Source organism: Leuresthes tenuis, unplaced genomic scaffold, assembly GCF_036924035.1.
Source record: "Leuresthes tenuis unplaced genomic scaffold, fLeuTen1.0.hap1 SCAF_1, whole genome shotgun sequence".
Taxonomy (NCBI): Eukaryota; Metazoa; Chordata; class Actinopteri; order Atheriniformes; family Atherinopsidae; genus Leuresthes; species Leuresthes tenuis.
In genome coordinates this window covers 4,657,703-4,674,927 of record NW_027325355.1, presented here as the reverse complement: position 1 = coordinate 4,674,927, position 17,225 = coordinate 4,657,703, and the positions used below count along the sequence as shown (strand labels likewise).

The window sequence follows — 17,225 nt, the reverse complement described above, 5'->3', positions numbered from 1 at the left end:
CTTTTGTTGAAACATGTGATCACCTTATGACACATCAGGAAGTTAATCAGCTTAAGCTGCTGCTGATTTGTTGGCAGACACCTCAGTTTCTTTTTGGCTCTCAGTCTCCATGTTGCCAATCCTGGATCTGCTGAGATGTCCCAGGTCATTGTTGGCTTTGATCCTCATACATTTAAGTTTGTCCTGAGAAAGGAGAAGTTCCAAAAGGTGTAAAAGGGACTGCTTTTGCATTTGACACAACCTATATCATGCCAATGTTCATTTGGGGCTGCAGTTTTTGCTTTAGTTTCAGACTTGTTATTAGGCTGGAATGTTGAAGAGTTTCTGTGAGATAGGCCCCAGTCCCCCTGAAACCATTTAAAGCAAATGGAAGGATGGAGAGTTTGTCCCATTTAATGTAAAGTTATCCTGAAGAGAATAAATGACCACAGACCATCAGCACCGGCCTCCTCCAGGGGCGTGTTCTCTCCCAGGTGCTCCTCTCCACATACACAACTGCATGTGCCTGGAGAAGCTAAAAAGCTTACAGCTCCTGGTATTCCCAGTCGGTCTCCCATCCAAGTACTAACCAGGCCCAACCTGTGGTTGTTGTGGCTGTGTAAGGATATGAAACTTAGGGCCGCCCTTCCTTCCAACTGGCAGGACAGCTGCACAATAACCCAACTACTGATGCCTTTCCATCTGTTCCCTAAGGGGAACTTTAAGGCGTTGGGTGACAAACTCTCTCCAGAAAAGCTGCGACGTCTCAAGCGTTGAATCAAGTTGCTTCAGTGTTTTAATCTTTTCTTTTCTGGTGGCAAACAATAAATAAGTTTTGATTGTTTATATTACATCGACAAGGCATTGCTGAACAATTATGTCCAACTTCCCCTATGGCATGGCAAAATAGAACTGCTTTGGATATGTTACTGGCAGAAAAAGGAGGGGTGTGTAAAATGTTTGAAATGTTGCACATTCATTCCTAACAATACTTCCCCAGATGGCAGCATCACCAAGGCCTCAAATTCAGGGAGTTCCTGCGTTCAATGATCCCTTCACAGGGAAGATTGAGTGGTTTGGCCGGTGGAGCGTCAGTTGTAGCAGCCATACCTGTCACCTGTGGTTGTTGTTGTATCCCATGCTTAAGCTAGATTTATACTCTTCCAGAACGTTGACAACGTGACGTCTTCATTGAGCACTCGAAGTTCTGCATCGAGGGAACACGTTGCTCTGCAATTCACCATGCCGGTAGGGAGGTGTGGCTGTGTGTTTGTGTGGTTTCAGAGGTTATAGCCGAATCCATGCTTTTTCTTCCGGTCACAGTTAACAACAGTAAACAATGGCAACCGAGGTGGAGCAGCTGTATTTGCAGTTGGAGCTCATCAATTTTGAAGAACAAATGCTTCAATTGCAAATTGTTAGAAAAATTCTCTGTAAAATTAGGCTCAGAGTCGCTGGATACGATTAATTAACACAAAACATTTATTTCTTGCAAGAAAGAGACAAGTCCACACAAATCCACACAACCTGTCGGGAAGACCGCTCAGAGTTGTCTCCCGACCAAATGGTGCTCCAGCTATTTATGTTGCTTATGCTTGCTGATCACACAATGTTATGAGAAAAGGCGCTTTTCTCACCATTTATTATTATGGGTAGGAATATTCAATGTTATGGGGAAAGGTGCTTCTCTCCCCATTCCTTGTTATGGGAAGGAACATAAGAGGTGCTTCTCACCAGTTAATATTATGGGAAAGACTAGTACCAGAGTCAAAACTCTTTTGCTTGAATCATAGAAGGTGAACAGATGGAGGGACTCTTCTGTCATAGTATAACTATATAATTTTTCCAACATTCCCTCCTGTTTATGCTATGAAGTATTAAAACTGTACAATTAACATTGAATGTATTTCTATCGTTCGCAGTGCATAGGAGCGAAAAACCCATTTGCTTTATTTACGGGAAAATTCTCCTATGGCCCCATTCTCTCCTTGGCAACCGACCGCTTAGTCACTTTCTCAGTATCAAAGGTCGCACTCCGAACCGTTAATTTCAATGAATGGTGATGGACCTAGGTGTGACCAGCAAACACAAAACGGATACAACCAAAAATACATGGAAATAAGGACAAAAATCAATAAAACTATGACTAAATGATTAATGGACAAAATTAATACAATGGAATAATAAAAATGGAAATATGACACAAACAAAAAATTAATGAAATGAAAATAAGAATAATAAATGAAAATATGATTATATGCAATTGATAAATAATATGAAATTGATATTAAATGGAAAAATTAATAAAATGAAAAATAATAATAAATGAAAATCAAGAACAGTCAAACAATAATAATAATAATACAATGCAGTTTATTCAGTCCACTCTGCAATCGTCTGCTTCTGGCCGAACATCAGTCCGGCTGGGTCTGGAACTGCTAAGCTATCTTGGAAGGAGAGGTTACTAGCACTTCACTTCCCGGAAGAGGTCTTTACCACCTCTTATTCCCTAACTAATCCTCTTTTAGGACACTTCAGGATATAATTCAGCCATACAGTGGTTGAAGGCTGTAGATTGTTAGACGTTACTTGGTGGAATGAACTCTTCAAATCAGCTTTTCATTCAGTTGGGGTGGAGCGCTTAGCTTCACCGTCCACCCTTTTGTACACATGTGGATAAAAATTTGTGATTGTTCCACCATCATCTTGGCATGATGGGAATACCAGAATTCCAGAAACCTGTTCAGTTACCTGACTTTGAGTCCTGTAGTGGTTCTGCTGCTGATGCAGTTCATCAAACTGTGGACAAATGTTAGCAGGAAGAAGCAACATATCATCTTTACAATGCTCTACATTCAGGAATTGCCTTTTATTAGGTCCAATTCCCATGTTCATTGGTCTTTCATATGAACGCAAAAATAATCATTAGAGAAATCATTTAGAATTCACTCGGGGTCATTCAAAGTACTTTGAACTTTAAAGGTTATCATCGTCTCCATCGTCCACGTGTAGCTCGTTGTCATCATCTCCCTCTATCTGTTGATACATTATGCAGGTAAGGGTGGTTTCAATCAGTCTTTGGGACAGTCCTGTCAAGCATGTGATACAACATCAAGCACAGGTGGCTACTATGGCTGTGACAACAAACAGAGACCAAACCACTTCTCCATCATGTCAGTGAAGGGGTCGTTGATTTTCTATCAGCTCTGCAGAGAGTGAGGCGAGTCCCTCTTTGTGATTCTGCCATCTGCGGAAGTATTGTTAGGAATAAAGGAACAGAATAAAGTTCCAAACATTTTAATTGTTCAGCAATGCCTCGTAGATGTAATTTATCCAATAAACATTTTTATTTATTGTTGCCCACCAGAAAAGAAAAGATTCAAAGTCTGTAGTTACTTGATTTCTAGCTTTAAATTCATCTGGGACTCAGAACTCCAATGCTATCCAGGTACACTCTGTTGTCAAATGAACCTCCAGACGCAGTTGAACGCTTGAGACATTGCAGTTTCTCACCCAAGGCCTTAAAGTCCCCCACAGGGAACAGATGGAAAGGCATCTGTAGTTGGGCTATTGTGCAGCTGCCAGTTAGGCAGAAGGACGGACCTCAGTTTCATATCCCCACACAGCCACCAGAGGTCTGCTCTCATGGAAGTCTGGTTCCGAAACCAAGATGCTGAGTAGTTACCTGCATCCTGAGTGACATTGATGGATTTTTTTTACAATAATCTGACATGAGTGTACCCACATTCTTACCTGTACCCCTGTGGATGAAACATATATAATTACCCTTATAAGCCAACGCTGAGGGCAGTACATCTCTTTTCTTAACTGCTGGGAACAACAAAGAGAGAGTTTTACATTGCTCTGTGTTAGGTACAAAAGATTCATTATACAATTGTAATGCAATTGTAATGCTTCATTTCTATATTTATATTCTGGCTTTTGCACATTCAATACAATTAGATTGGTTATTTTGTCATGCTGTATACATTCTAACAAAATTCCAACTGATACACTGGCGATTCTTCAGAAATCTTGTATTAACATACGTTTCACATATGTACTTTTCAGAATACACATGGGCTTTTTTGTTGTCTTTACATAAAATAATTGAGCATAAGTCAATGTCAGCCACCCCATCTATTCCTGCAACAAAAAATAGGTTGACAAGTTGTCTGTTGGACCTGAAGGACCTCCTATCTCTGTGGTCAGTCTGTGTCAAGGGTCTGAGGGTGATTCAATGCATTATCTTTTAGTTTTTTATTAATCTGTGCTTAATCCCATAGAATTAGGAATACGATAATAAGAATAATGATTAACAATACACAACTGGTTCCTTTTAACCTACAAATCCTGGTAATTTAAATGGATGCCACGGCTGCTGTCTGTCTATCCCTGTCTTATTTTAGCCACACCCTATGTTCTCGTTTTAGCCGTTGTTTTCTTCACTGAGGTTGAGACGAACCCCCTCCTGTTGAGAGAACTCCCCTTTGTAGTCAGACTCATGCCTCAGAGAACGGTGGTGGGTAACTAATCTTTCCCTACTTCTGCAGGTCGTGGCCTTACTAGTTTACAGTGTGATAAGTGCATCCAGGATATATTAGTTTAGCTGCTGTGGTTTCTGTAAGCAGTACCTGATATGGACCTTCCCACCTTGGGCTGGAGCAGTTATCTTTCTTTATCACTTTGATGAGGATCCAGTCTCCAGGTTTTAGAGATTCCTCCACAGGGTCACCTGGAACAGACACTAGACAGAATAGATCTCTCTACTTGTTAACATTTTAACCATGTATCCTGCTAAGGTTTCTTCTCTTTCTTCATCATGTCTGGTGAATAGTTCTGTGGTAGTAAAAATGGTCATACATTTTACATCCTCTCAAATAGAGTTAATTCTGTGCTAGTTAGAGTAATATGTATGTTTAGGACTACTAGTGGTAAACAGTAACCCAATTCTTCCCAGTTTCTTCAGTCTTGCACAGTGGTTTCTGAGATCCTTTTTTGTTTTTAAGTTCTTCGCCATCAGGAAGATAATGTTGTTTACAAAGTGCGTCCCTGTTATCACTGTAGATTTTTCAGGAATTCCAAATCTAGGTAATATTTAATTCACCAGTGTTGAGGGTACATCTGCCTGTGCATTTGGAAATACTTCACTTCATTTGGTAAAACATCACTAATCACCAGGGAGACCCCTTTATTTAATTCAATGAAATCTATACAAACGTGTTGAAAAGGGTCCTCCGGCCCCGGGAACTGTCCTCGTCCCGGTCCTAGGCCATATGTATGGATCATATTTTGCACATATTTGACATGTTAGACAAAAATTCTTTATTATCATATTATGATATTATGATTTTATTATAATTAAAACCATACACTGCAAAAACCTTGTTCATTGTTGCTACCTTCCCTCCTGTAGAGACATGACGTAGTCCATGGCTCGATACTGAAGCATATTTAAACAAACTCTTTGGCAGTATAAGTTCTACATTTCATAGTAAATGGCACCTTTATTCTTCCAGATCTGTCCTTGTAAGTGTATATTTGGTTTTGCATGCGTGGTCCAATTTAATGGACTAGTATATGCATCCAGTTTCTCAGAATAAACGCTCAGGATGGCTCTTACCATTTGCTGATTTGACCCAAATAATTTCCTTGGATTCCTCAACTCCCGGAATGTCATCAGGATGGATTACAGTTCGTGTTGCACCTGTGTCGCATAGAAAAGTTACCTCCGTCCCGGAAACATTCAATGTAATCTCAGGTTTGATGTCATACTATAAGATAAGTTCAATTCCCTCTAAGTTTAGCACTTTTTCTGGCTTTTCTGCTTCTATCCTGGTTACAGCTCCTGTTTTTTTTCTTATCTAGTCATAACTGACTCCCAAACTCTTCCTCTATCTTACTGTTGCTCCTGCAGTCCCTCGCCCAATGCCCCCTCCTTCCACACAGCCTCCTGCTCTGTCTCTCCTTCTACTTCCTCTGTCTCTGCTCCTGTTGTGATCTGTGTTTTTGCTTTCCCTCATCACCTAAATAGTTGCTTCTCTCCCTTCCAACAAAAAGTTTAGTCCTTTCTTCCTTTTCTTTTTGTTGTCAGAGTGCTACTCTGCATGCCCTCTTTATTCCATTGCTGTGCAAACACATTAAGATGACTGTTTATTGTCATGTTACAAGTCACACAAAATTACTCTCTGCATTTGACCCATCTAGTTTGGCACCTGTTGAACACACATGCACACACCTTTCTGTTTAATTTAATTAATATTTATCTGCAGGCTTAGAAACTGCTTATAGTATTAATATATTACTCCATATATTACGCTGATTTATTGCAGCTGTCTTTAAATTTCTCTTTAAGAAAGCTATTGTTTGATATCTGACTCACATAGCATATTTCATTGCTGTGTTGGTTTTTTAAAAAAAATATATTTTATATATAAAATATATAAATATATTTATATATCTATATATATATACTAATACTCACTTTAACCCATTCTGTGAGATAAATGCTTTAATCTCTGATGAATATGATGTCAGTTCATAAGTTTTAGGGAAGTTAGTCAATCAGAAGTAATGAAGCATTACTTAACCATAGCATTACTTAACATTAATATGTTAAATTCTCTATTTTCGGCTTATGTTTCTGATACACTTATGATTTTGTTGCAGAAGAGCTAATCTCAAATTTAGAAAATGTTTCAGTTTGGCTTGAAAATCATCTGCACCTGAAGGGTTTGACTGTCTGGTCTCAGACCTGCTTCAGGTGGAAATTATTTCATTTTTTAATGCCTTGAACTTTGTCATTAAAGAATATTCCGACTTCATTACCCTTATATGTAGAAATGAGTTCTAACCTGGAGGGTTTGTTAATCTGTTTACTGTAGCAAGCAAGACATGAGAGTTGTTACTGCAGTTTTTTTATGATTTCAGAAAATAACTCTCTCTTCATCTATGCAAAGTCACACGCTGAGTTAGACCAAACATTTCAAAGACAGCAGTGAGTTCTTTAGCTTGCTTATTATGGCCTACATCTATGTGCACCTTCAAGTCCCCTGTTATGATTAAACAGTCAACAGCAGTGCACACAATTTAAAGAAATTCCAGTAAAATCATCAATAAAATCATTCTGCGGTGAGACAAAGTATTTAAGATAATTTTATCTCCCTTTTTAAATGACACATGCTCGAATTAAAGACAAAAATAAATGTTTTATCTTGTGAGTGGGTATATTGGCCCTGAATATGGCACAAAGACCCTCCCCACTCTCGGTCTTGTTGTTTCATCTCTCAGTTAAACACATAAAATCAAGACTGTGAGATGAAAGTATCAAAAGCATTGTTAGACAGGAAAAAGTCAGAAAGCTGTTGGTATACAACTTTTCCTAGGACTTTGCCTAAGAATGGCAGGTTTGATATGGAATTTATAAAAATCACAGGTTGTAAAACATCTTTTGCTCAGATAGTTTTTCCTGTGAAAGGAGTAAAGATTTGAAATGATCTGTTTGTTTGTCTGAGATCTTCTGAACTTTAACTCTTTAAGAGAGCTGTTAAATCTTAATACACAAACTTGTACAAATGTCTAGCTCTAATCCTTGTTGTTCTTTTTTTTTTTTTTGTTGTGTTTTTTTTAACTAGATTTACTTTGTACATTACTTTTGTCTTCCCCTTCTCTAGGATTGGACAATTTTACCATGTTCAATTCTCCCTCAAACCCAAATTTATTTTCTCATCTCTCTAAGTATTCAATATTATCGGGTTTTTTCTGAAACATGATTTTAGCACTCCCACTTAACTCCCGGTTAGCTTTAAAACAGATATTTCCCATACTGTCCTTTTGCAGCTAATCAATTTTCAGTGGAGTTATTTTGAGTACTACTGAATGAAACACTACTTCTGTCGTTATGTCACGAGCAACAACCAGATTCCAATGTTCACTTCAACTCAATTAGTCAGTAATACATTTTTTCTGTCGTCACCATCAACAACATCACACACCAGCAGCTGTTTCACTCTTATACATACATAGCAAATAAAACAACACTGTAGCAAAGAAGGAAAAAATCACAATTTAACAAACAAATAATTCAGCAACCAGCCCTTTTAGCAAACCAACAATTCTATCACAAAGCAACAGTTCAACAATGACCTATACCTTCAGCAACAATACACACACACACACACAGCTGTTTTACTCCCATACATACATAGCAAATAAAACAACACTGCAGCAAAGACTTTAACAAACAATTCGACAAACAAACAATTTAACAACCAGCCCCTTTAACAAACAAACGATTAGACGTATAACACTAACAAAAACTAACATGGATTTAAAACTTGCGATCTTTCATCGCAAACTCTCTTAAGAAAGATTCCGTTTTCTAACGCGCTGCGCGGAGTTATTTATTCCTGTAGTCTTCTCACACAGACTATGGACTAACCTTTTCTGACTGCATTTTTGTTGTCCTTGGTTAATCCCACCACTACACACGGTTACCAGTTAAAAGGTTGACCTTTTCTGACCGTTTCATATGTGGGTTATCCAACACAACATACAGTTACCAGTTAAAAGGCTTTTTTCCTTTGCCTCACCTTTTCTGACTGCTATTATGTTTTCATGGGTTAATCCTATACACAGTTACCAGTTAAAAAGCTGACTTTTTCTGACTGCTTCTTTTATGGGTTAATCCAGCACAATTTACACACAGTTACCAGTTAAAAAGATGACCTTTTCTGACCGCTAATTAGGTTTTTATGGGTTAATCCTATACACAGTTACCAGTTAAAAGGATGACCTTTTCTGACTGCTTCTTTTATGGGTTAATCCAACACAACCTACATACGGTTACCAGTTAAAAGGCTTACTTTTTCTGACTGCTTCATTTGTGAGTGATCCAACATAACTTTTACACAGTTACCAGTTAAAAGGCTTCTTTACTAGGTTGCATTCGAAATAGTAATATTCTTAGGAAAATAGCAACGACTCAATCTATTTAAAAGCCTCCATTTTCTATGACTATAACTGGAGCACCATTTTATATCAATTGCTAGTTAATTAATCAAAATTTTCCCTAATAATCACACTATTTCCAACCAACAATAGTAATACAAAGGGTTCCTTACCATAAATCCATTGGTAAGTTAAACAACGAAGAATCCAGCGAGTCTGTCCACTGATTCAAAAATAGATTCTGTTACCTTTCCTCCAGCCAGTGGCAGCCGGCCTCTATCAGAAACTGTGCTGAGAGGACTTCAGTTAGGAGTCCTGGACCCCCCCGTGCACGGTTTCAGCTCCGATTCTGGAAGGTGGAAAGGACTTAGAATCCGGCTCGAAGGACCATTATGTTAGAAAAATTCTCTGTAAAATTAGGCTCAGAGTCGCTGGATACGATTAATTAACACAAAACATTTATTTCTTGCAAGAAAGAGACAAGTCCGCACAAATCCACACAACCTGTCGGGAAGACCGCTCAGAGTTGTCTCCCGACCAAATGGTGCTCCAGCTATTTATGTTGTTTATGCTTGCTGATCACACAATGTTATGAGAAAAGGCGCTTTTCTCACCATTTATTATTATGGGTAGGAATATTCAATGTTATGGGGAAAGGTGCTTCTCTCCCCATTCCTTGTTATGGGAAGGAACATAAGAGGTGCTTCTCACCAGTTAATATTATGGGAAAGACTAGTACCAGAGTCAAAACTCTTTTGCTTGAATCATAGAAGGTGAACAGATGGAGGGACTCTTCTGTCATAGTATAACTATATAATTTTTCCAACACAAATGTTGAAGCGCAAGCGACAGAGAAGACGTTCGCGGGGGTGGTCTGTACGACCAGCCGAGGATGGGAACGGTCTCTGAGTCTCATTTAGAAAGAATTCTTCTTGACATCAACACAACAGACATTTGAAACAGTTTCACAGCTTGAAGTTGAGCCTCTTGCCCTTTTAGTGTTGGAACAGCGTTAACTTTCAGCTTCAGTCATGAGCATCACACAGCTGCCTGGTCAGACTGCATTAAAGATTTCTGGGTCTTTGGGGAAGATAATAAGGGTCAAATTTCCCTCGTAACCAAACACACATTTTCTTCAAAAATATCTCTGAAAAGCATGAGAAGTGTTGACATCTGACCTTTAATAAAATGCAGAACAATGAAATACAGACTAGTGTAAAGCTAGACTTCACATTAAAATGAAATTATATATTGTGTCTACAGATGTTGTATATTTACATAAATACCCACAGCTTGTGCAAAGCTACTTCGTGAATCTTAACTTTAAACAAAATATAAACGTTCAGTATAACAGAATAAAATATGTTTCTAGTTTCAAACAGATTGCATATAGTTCTGTCCATACACTCATAATCAATGCCATGTTTGTCTTGAATGGTGGGAGAGCTGGCCACAGTTAAAACAATCCCAACAATTTATAAAGCACTTTCAATAGTTCTTCAAACATGTGCTACCCACAGAAAATTCAGAACAAAAGTCTTGACAAGAGAAGGTGGTAATCCACACAAAATAGTTTTAATCTGAACAAAAGAAAGGCTTTTGATTGGTAGTTACTGTTCCTGCTCCCAAGTTAACGTTGTCTTATATGCTATAAAATTTGTTGATTTAAACCAGTCTGCAGTGTGAGTATGTTCGTGTCTCTTTAGACTAGATAATTGAGTGAAAGCTGCTTCACAATGACCACAGCTGTGTGGTTTCTCTCCTGTGTGAATACGTTGGTGTTTCTCTACACCAGATAATGCTGTGAAAGCTGCTCCACACTGACCACAGCTGTATGGTTTCTCTCCTGTGTGAATACGTTGGTGTTTCTTTAGAGTAGCTAATTGAGTGAAACATGCCCCACATTGACCACAGCTGTATGGTTTCTCTCCTGTGTGAATACGTTGGTGTTTCTTTAGACCAGATAATGCGATGAAAGCTGCCCCACACTGACCACAGCTGTATGGTTTCTCTCCTGTGTGAATACGTTGGTGTGTCTTTAGACTAGATAATTGAGTGAAAGCTGTTCCACACTGACCACAGCTGTAAGGTTTCTCTCCTGTGTGAATACGTTGGTGTGTCTTAAGATTGGAAATTGTAGTGAAAGCTGCTCCACACTGACCACAGCTGTATGGTTTCTCTCCTGTGTGAATACGTTGGTGTTTCTTTAGACCAGATAATTCGGTGAAAGCTGCTCCACACTGACCACAGCTGTATGGTTTCTCTCCTGTGTGAATACGATGGTGTCTCTGTAGATTAGATAATTGAGTGAAACCTGCCCCACACTGACCACAGCTGTATGGTTTCTCTCCTGTGTGAATACGTTGATGTGTCTTTAGATTAGCTAATTGAGTGAAAGCTGCCCCACACTGACCACAGCTGTAAGGTTTCTCTCCTGTGTGAATACGTTGGTGTGTCTTAAGATGGGAAGTCGTAGTGAATACTGCCCCACACTGACAACAGCTGTAAGGTTTCTCTCCTTTATGAAGCTTCTGATGATACCTCAGATGTGATGATCTTTTGAAAACTTCCCCACAATGCTTATAGCGGCACCATCTGGATCCCTCTTGGGCTATATGTTTCTGCAATGACAGAGAGGAAGAAGACTTTGATCCTTTTGAAGTTAACACAAAAGATTTCTCTAATCTAACCTTTGCTAACCAACATATTCTAACTGGACTTGGACGGACCCATCCACACAGGTCTCAATATTTCCGATCAAACGTGAAGGCCGAGTACTATGCTCTGATGTGTTCTGTACACATTCAGGGTTTTAAGCAGTAAACTCTTGCTTTTTTTGCTCTTTTACTAATTATTTTTTGTCAAGATGAAACTTTGAAAGGGAATTTGTGCTACACTTAAACACCATTTAAAGGTTGGGCTGAAAAAGGTTGATGAATAATGGTTTAAATTAATAAAAGTAACAGTTGTGGTAATACATAGCATTCTTTACACTAACCCTTTGTTCCAGCTTACAACCCAGTGGTCTACAGCCATTCAGCTCAACAGCAAACAGGGATATAGTCTTAGCTTCACTCTAAAACAACTATTTACACTGAGGTAGAGAGAGCTACAAACCTGTCATTTAACATTTAACCATTAAAGTATTACCACCACCAGGTTTAATTGATGTAATCCAGAGACTATAAACACAAATAATGAAGATTAGCTCCTGAACCTCTCAAATCTGAAGCCCACCACAACAATCTGCCCACTGATTTTCTTCCAGCAGATCATTTAGCCTGCAGCACATCTGTATCTCCAGTTCAGAGAGAGAGGAGATGAAACCAGGAAACACCAGAACAAGCGGAGGATACACGGAACTTCAAAACTCGTCCACATGTCTTTAATGTCCTCCACACTGACCTGAAGCCCGGTGGAACCAGAGGATGAGCCGGCTCTGTTCCTGGTGGAGGGGTTCGGATCCTGGTTCTGCTGCTCCATTCTGGTCCTGGTCCTCAGACTGATGGACTCTGTCTGCAACTGTCAGTACATACAATAAGATCCAGCTGTGGCGTGCAGCATGTTTTTACACACATCCACTTTTCTTCTTCTCTTGATAAGCTTTCTGAACAGTTTCTAACCATCTAGTCACATTTCATTAAACTTTTAACTGTGGTTTTTATTCAAATTCCTGTGAACTTTAAACTGGTTCTTTAAAGACCCACTAAGGTCACAGTTCAAAATATTTGGAGCTTTTTGATCTAATTCAGAAAAAATTTAATAATATACTCTGTAGAATGACACCCACTGTGTGCAATATCCCATGAATCCCATCTGAGTCAGTGTAACATGATCAACTTAAATCTTTTTACTACATTAAGACAATGATACTGTTTGAGGAAAGGGTCCCAATATCATCCCAAAGCCTGAAGTTCAGATTTTCTCTAGTTCTAAATTTGTTCTCATTTCCAGAAGCTGTCATGGATCCAGAAAAGTAACAGAGTAATCTCAGATTTGTCACAGGTTAAACTCTGAAGCCCACGGTTCAGCACTCAGGGAGCTTCAGTCTGGACTGAGGCTTGACACTGAGAAGATGTGATGTTTCAGTGGGGGGATGATCTAGTTCTGTGTGGCGAACAGCATGTCAGCAGGAGCTGTCTGACTGATCTGAGACACTCTGAAGAACAACATGAAGTGGACCATTCTGAGGCTGTCATTTAAATATAAAGGAGTGTTTTTCTGGCATCAGAAGTGCTCGTCCAGTGATTCATTCCAGAAAGCTGCTTTAGTGAAACCTAAAGTTTGAGATGAAGGAAATTCACACTCTGAAATGTTTTTCAACCCAAATAACCTACAATCTCCTTTATTTTAATTACGAAATTATTTTAACTGGTAAACTTATGTGTCCAGTTGAAGAGTAAAAGTGATCTTGTGTTGTGGTCAGATCAGAGTATCAGCTCCTAAAAGTTGCACAGATCCTCCTAATAAGGATCATTTTAGCTCCATTTTAACTCCAGATGTGGGCTTTATGAGTAAATATATGTACAACCTTTTTATAATGCCATCAATCCTTGTTGATTTGTGGATAAAATAAAATATTGGATATATAAAGAAAACTGAATAATGAAGTTTTCATGAGACACTTCTGAAGAGGACAGTCAGACTGTCTTTTAATGGTGTCTTTCTCAGAGTGTAAATCTGAGAAACCGGACACTGATACTGAGGATAACTGTGTATTTCTTCTGCTCGTGTGATACTTTCCTGGATCACCGATTTTTATAATAATGCTATGACTTCCTATTCATGTTTGTGCTCCAGTTTTATCAAAAAGCCAAACGATACCCAGATAAGCCTGGAAAGAACTATTCTAAATTTTACATTGATCATCAAACTTTTTAAATGACAAAAGATTTCAGCAAAACTACAGAAAGAAGTTTATTAAAAAAAACTGTTAAAAACGGTTAGAAAAGGGCCCAGAAGTATGTTTCACACACAGCTGAAAGGATAAAGCTCCATGTTATTTGTCCATCTGGCCGGCTTAGGGGAAATTTATAGCTGAGGCTGTGTGTCTGGTACTGCAGAGCATTAGCATTAGCATTAGCAGGACATGCTAACTGTGAATAGCAGCCAGGTTATTTAAACTTTTTCACTCTCTGGTGCATGTTCTGACTGCCCGTGTCCAGCTGCAGGAATCAAACCAATGACACAGAGCAATTTGAAGGCATTTCTGCAAATGTTTGACCGCTACATGTATTCTTTTCTGGACTTACCTGTACGCAGCTTCCTGTTGTGATGTTCAGAGACGTGCTGACTGAGGCTTGTCTGGAGTAATGGAGGGAACGGTTTGCTGCATTTAGGGGAGGAGCCGAAAATGATGACGTCAGAAGGCTCGCTACTGTATATGTCTATGCTTCGCTATGCGGCCGTACGACGTGACTGCTTCAGGACGCGGTTCAGATTTTGTCTTAAGTATTGACAGGTATATAAACCCCTCAGTCTCCATTTAAAATGTGTTTTTTTATGGAGAGTTACAGTCAGTTCAGGTTTTGAGTTTGGATAGTTTGGATACTAGAGTTTGGAAAGCATTAATATAGTTTGGAGATAGTTTGGGGAGTTAAGTGAGAGATAGTTTTGAGATTGAGGAGAGTGAGGAGAGAAGGATAGGTAAGAGGATATATTCAATAATATAGACAATGGAGCAGCAGGGGGTCTCTCAAACCTGGTGTAGAATGTGTTGAGATCGTAAGCTAGTCCGGGGGAGGGGACGTTTGTGATGGTTCTGAGGGGACTCCACACAACTGCAGGGTCGTTGGTGCCTGAATCACTCTCCAGTCTGGCTCTATAGTCCTCTTTAGCATTTTTGATGGCCTTCTTGAGGCCCTGTCTGGCCAGTCTGAATGTGTCCATGTCACCCTCTCTGTACGCCTGCTCTTTCCGGCGCCTGAGCTCTCTGAGCTGCTTGGAGAACCAGGGCTTTCGGTTATTGTGCCTTGTGATGGTTTTGGTTGGGAGGCAGACCTGCTCACAGAAGCTGATGCAGGAACATACAGTGTCAGAAAAGCTGCCGTTGTCATCCTCAGGGCCCCTCAGTGACTCCCAGTCAGTAGACTCCATGCAGTCCTGAAGCATGTCCCTTGCCTCTGGAGTCCACCTCCTTACTGTAGTCCTGGATGGTTTGGCCCTTCTCAGTTGCTGCCTGTATGTGGGGACCATCTGTATGATGCAGTGGTCGGAGTGTCCAAGGGCAGCGTGGGGGATGGAGCGGTATGAGGGTTTTATGGTGGAGTAGAAGTGGTCCAGTGTGTTGCTGTCCTGCATGGCGCATGTCACCAGCTGTTTGGAGCTCGTCAGTTCCTGGGAGAGGTTACACGAGTTGAAATCTCTCATCACAAGAACTACCGAGTTTGGCCGAGAGGTGGAGAAAAGAGCTGCTGGATGTCATGGTTGACATTACCACCAGAATGCAGATAAAAATTTAACTGTGAGAAGCATTACACAGAGGGTTCATCTCCAAAGCAGGAGTTTTGGTCTGTCATTTGAATGAAAACATTCAGTATTAAATAAATGTCTTTAAAATGTTTTGCTTTTATTTATGGTGAATTGAAGTTTCATTTGGATCATTTTCCAGAACAAATCTTTGAAATGTTCACAGTTTTTATCTTTGAACCTTCAGAAAACTTCTCTTAAGAAGAAGAAAAAGTTGAATAAAAGTTATATAAATAAAGACAGCAGAGAGGAAGAAACTCCCTCAGCTCAGTATGTTTGTGACTCTGTCTGAGATGGAGGTGAAATAAGTGAACCTGGGCTGTGGTTTACTGCTCTCTCACAGCCGTTCTGTTTATTCACAGCTGATAAATCATCGTTCTGAGGATGACCATAACCTTTATAATCATCACCACTATCTTTATTAATATCCAGAATCACTGTGAATGTTTCTGCTTCTTTCTTCTGGTACCAGTATATCCAGTTTTCATCACACTGGTCAGTTCCACAGCTGAAGGAGACACTTTGACCAACTCTCCTGGTCAGTGTTAACTGGTCCTGGATCAGCTGTGCTGCCATGGCAACCAGCGCTGGAGAGACTCAAACAGACAGATGAAGGTCAGTGTGACAGTGTGTGTTCCAGGTGGAGTTTGCTGGCTCCTGATTGGCTGGAAACACTCACCTGAACACAGACAGCACAGAGCAGCAGCTGGGAGGAAAAGCATTTTGTGCAGTGGTGTTTCCTCTGGTGAACCTGGGGAGAAGTGGCGCTCTGATGCAGCTGAGGCCAAACAAGGACGAGCTGTGAGATCAGACCAGGGCCACGTGCTTTCTAACAGCTCCTCAGAGCTCCCATCAGCCCCTGCGGCCCACAGATAAGACCGCTGCTGCTGACTGACAGCTCAGCTGAAGCTGCTGTGTGGTTTCATGGTCTTGATTTGAATCTGACAGCAGATGATTAAAATCGGGGTCACATGATGCAGAAAGACTAAAAAACATTCATGTTCCCACAAACACATTCAGCTTGGTGGTGAATTTAGTAACACACACTGTTATCTGTTGTTTAACAGCTGGGATGAAAATGCACAACTACAAATCCACACAGCTCCTCAACTCTGATCCAACTCTTCAATGTGTTTGACTTCATTCAATAATGGAGCTGAATTTCTGCTGACTTTCATTCTTTTCCCACTCTGTCTTCTGACATGATGGATTTAGTTTGTCATGTTGTTCTTCATCATGTTTCCATCATGCAAACAAAGTCCTGTCAGTGTTCAGCTCTCAAACAGTTCACCTTCAGTTCCACTGAAACACTGATGCCTGTGAATTCATCTCAAACTGACATTTTTATCAGTGCTGCAGTCTGTCCTTCACTCACATGGGTTGTTCTGGATCACATGGCTGGAACATGAGATTTCCTCTGACCCACAAACCCAACTACACTGCTGTCACTGTGCTGCTTATTGGGCTGTGAATGTTGTCAGAACAGCTTTTCAACAACAAGCTGAAGATGTGGCTGTTGTGCTGCTTTTGATTCACAGTCAGTGTAGACAATATGGAAAGTAGAGCTCAGGAGGTGCAGCTGAAGCTTTTGCTTCTTTCATCATTACTTATAGAGATGACACTGAAATGCTTTTGTATTCAGAGCTTTTATTGATTGTTTAAGGGTGACAGCTTCATGACACTTTCTCCAGTCTGACCCTCACTTGGAACACAATCAAACATACTGGGACATGTGGGAAAGGATCACAGTGTTCATACTGTACATATCTGAGAACATCCACAGGAAGACACTTTATCATTTACATGCTGATTCTGTCATTTTAACATCT

General features: G+C 39.9%; 2 protein-coding genes across 2 annotated transcripts in view; one reads left to right on the top strand and one right to left on the bottom strand.

Moving 5' to 3' along the window:
• LOC140294513 (protein NLRC3-like) overlaps nucleotides 1-17,225 on the top strand; it is a 1,060,349-nt gene that overhangs the window by 623,391 nt on the left and 419,733 nt on the right. The window lies entirely within an intron of this gene.
• On the bottom strand, nucleotides 10,539-15,352 carry LOC140296173 (uncharacterized). Its single transcript, XM_072379704.1, has 3 exons — nucleotides 15,310-15,352; nucleotides 14,181-14,257; nucleotides 10,539-11,549 (listed from the first exon to the last, which is right to left on the bottom strand). The coding sequence occupies exons 1-3, from the start codon at nucleotides 15,350-15,352 to the stop codon at nucleotides 10,539-10,541; spliced, it is 1,131 nt and encodes a 376-aa protein (XP_072235805.1).

Bases quoted from the DNA above. Each gene is read 5' to 3' on its own strand.
- LOC140296173 (XM_072379704.1), bottom strand. From the start codon at position 15,352: ATGACATCCAGCAGCTCTTTTCTCCACCTCTCGGCCAAACTCG. The intron at 14,258-15,309 runs GTAGTTCTTGTG...CCCTAAATGCAG, and splicing joins CCACCTCTCGGCCAAACTCG to CAAACCGTTCCCTCCATTAC. The intron at 11,550-14,180 runs GTAAGTCCAGAA...CTGTCATTGCAG, and splicing joins CAACAGGAAGCTGCGTACAG to AAACATATAGCCCAAGAGGG.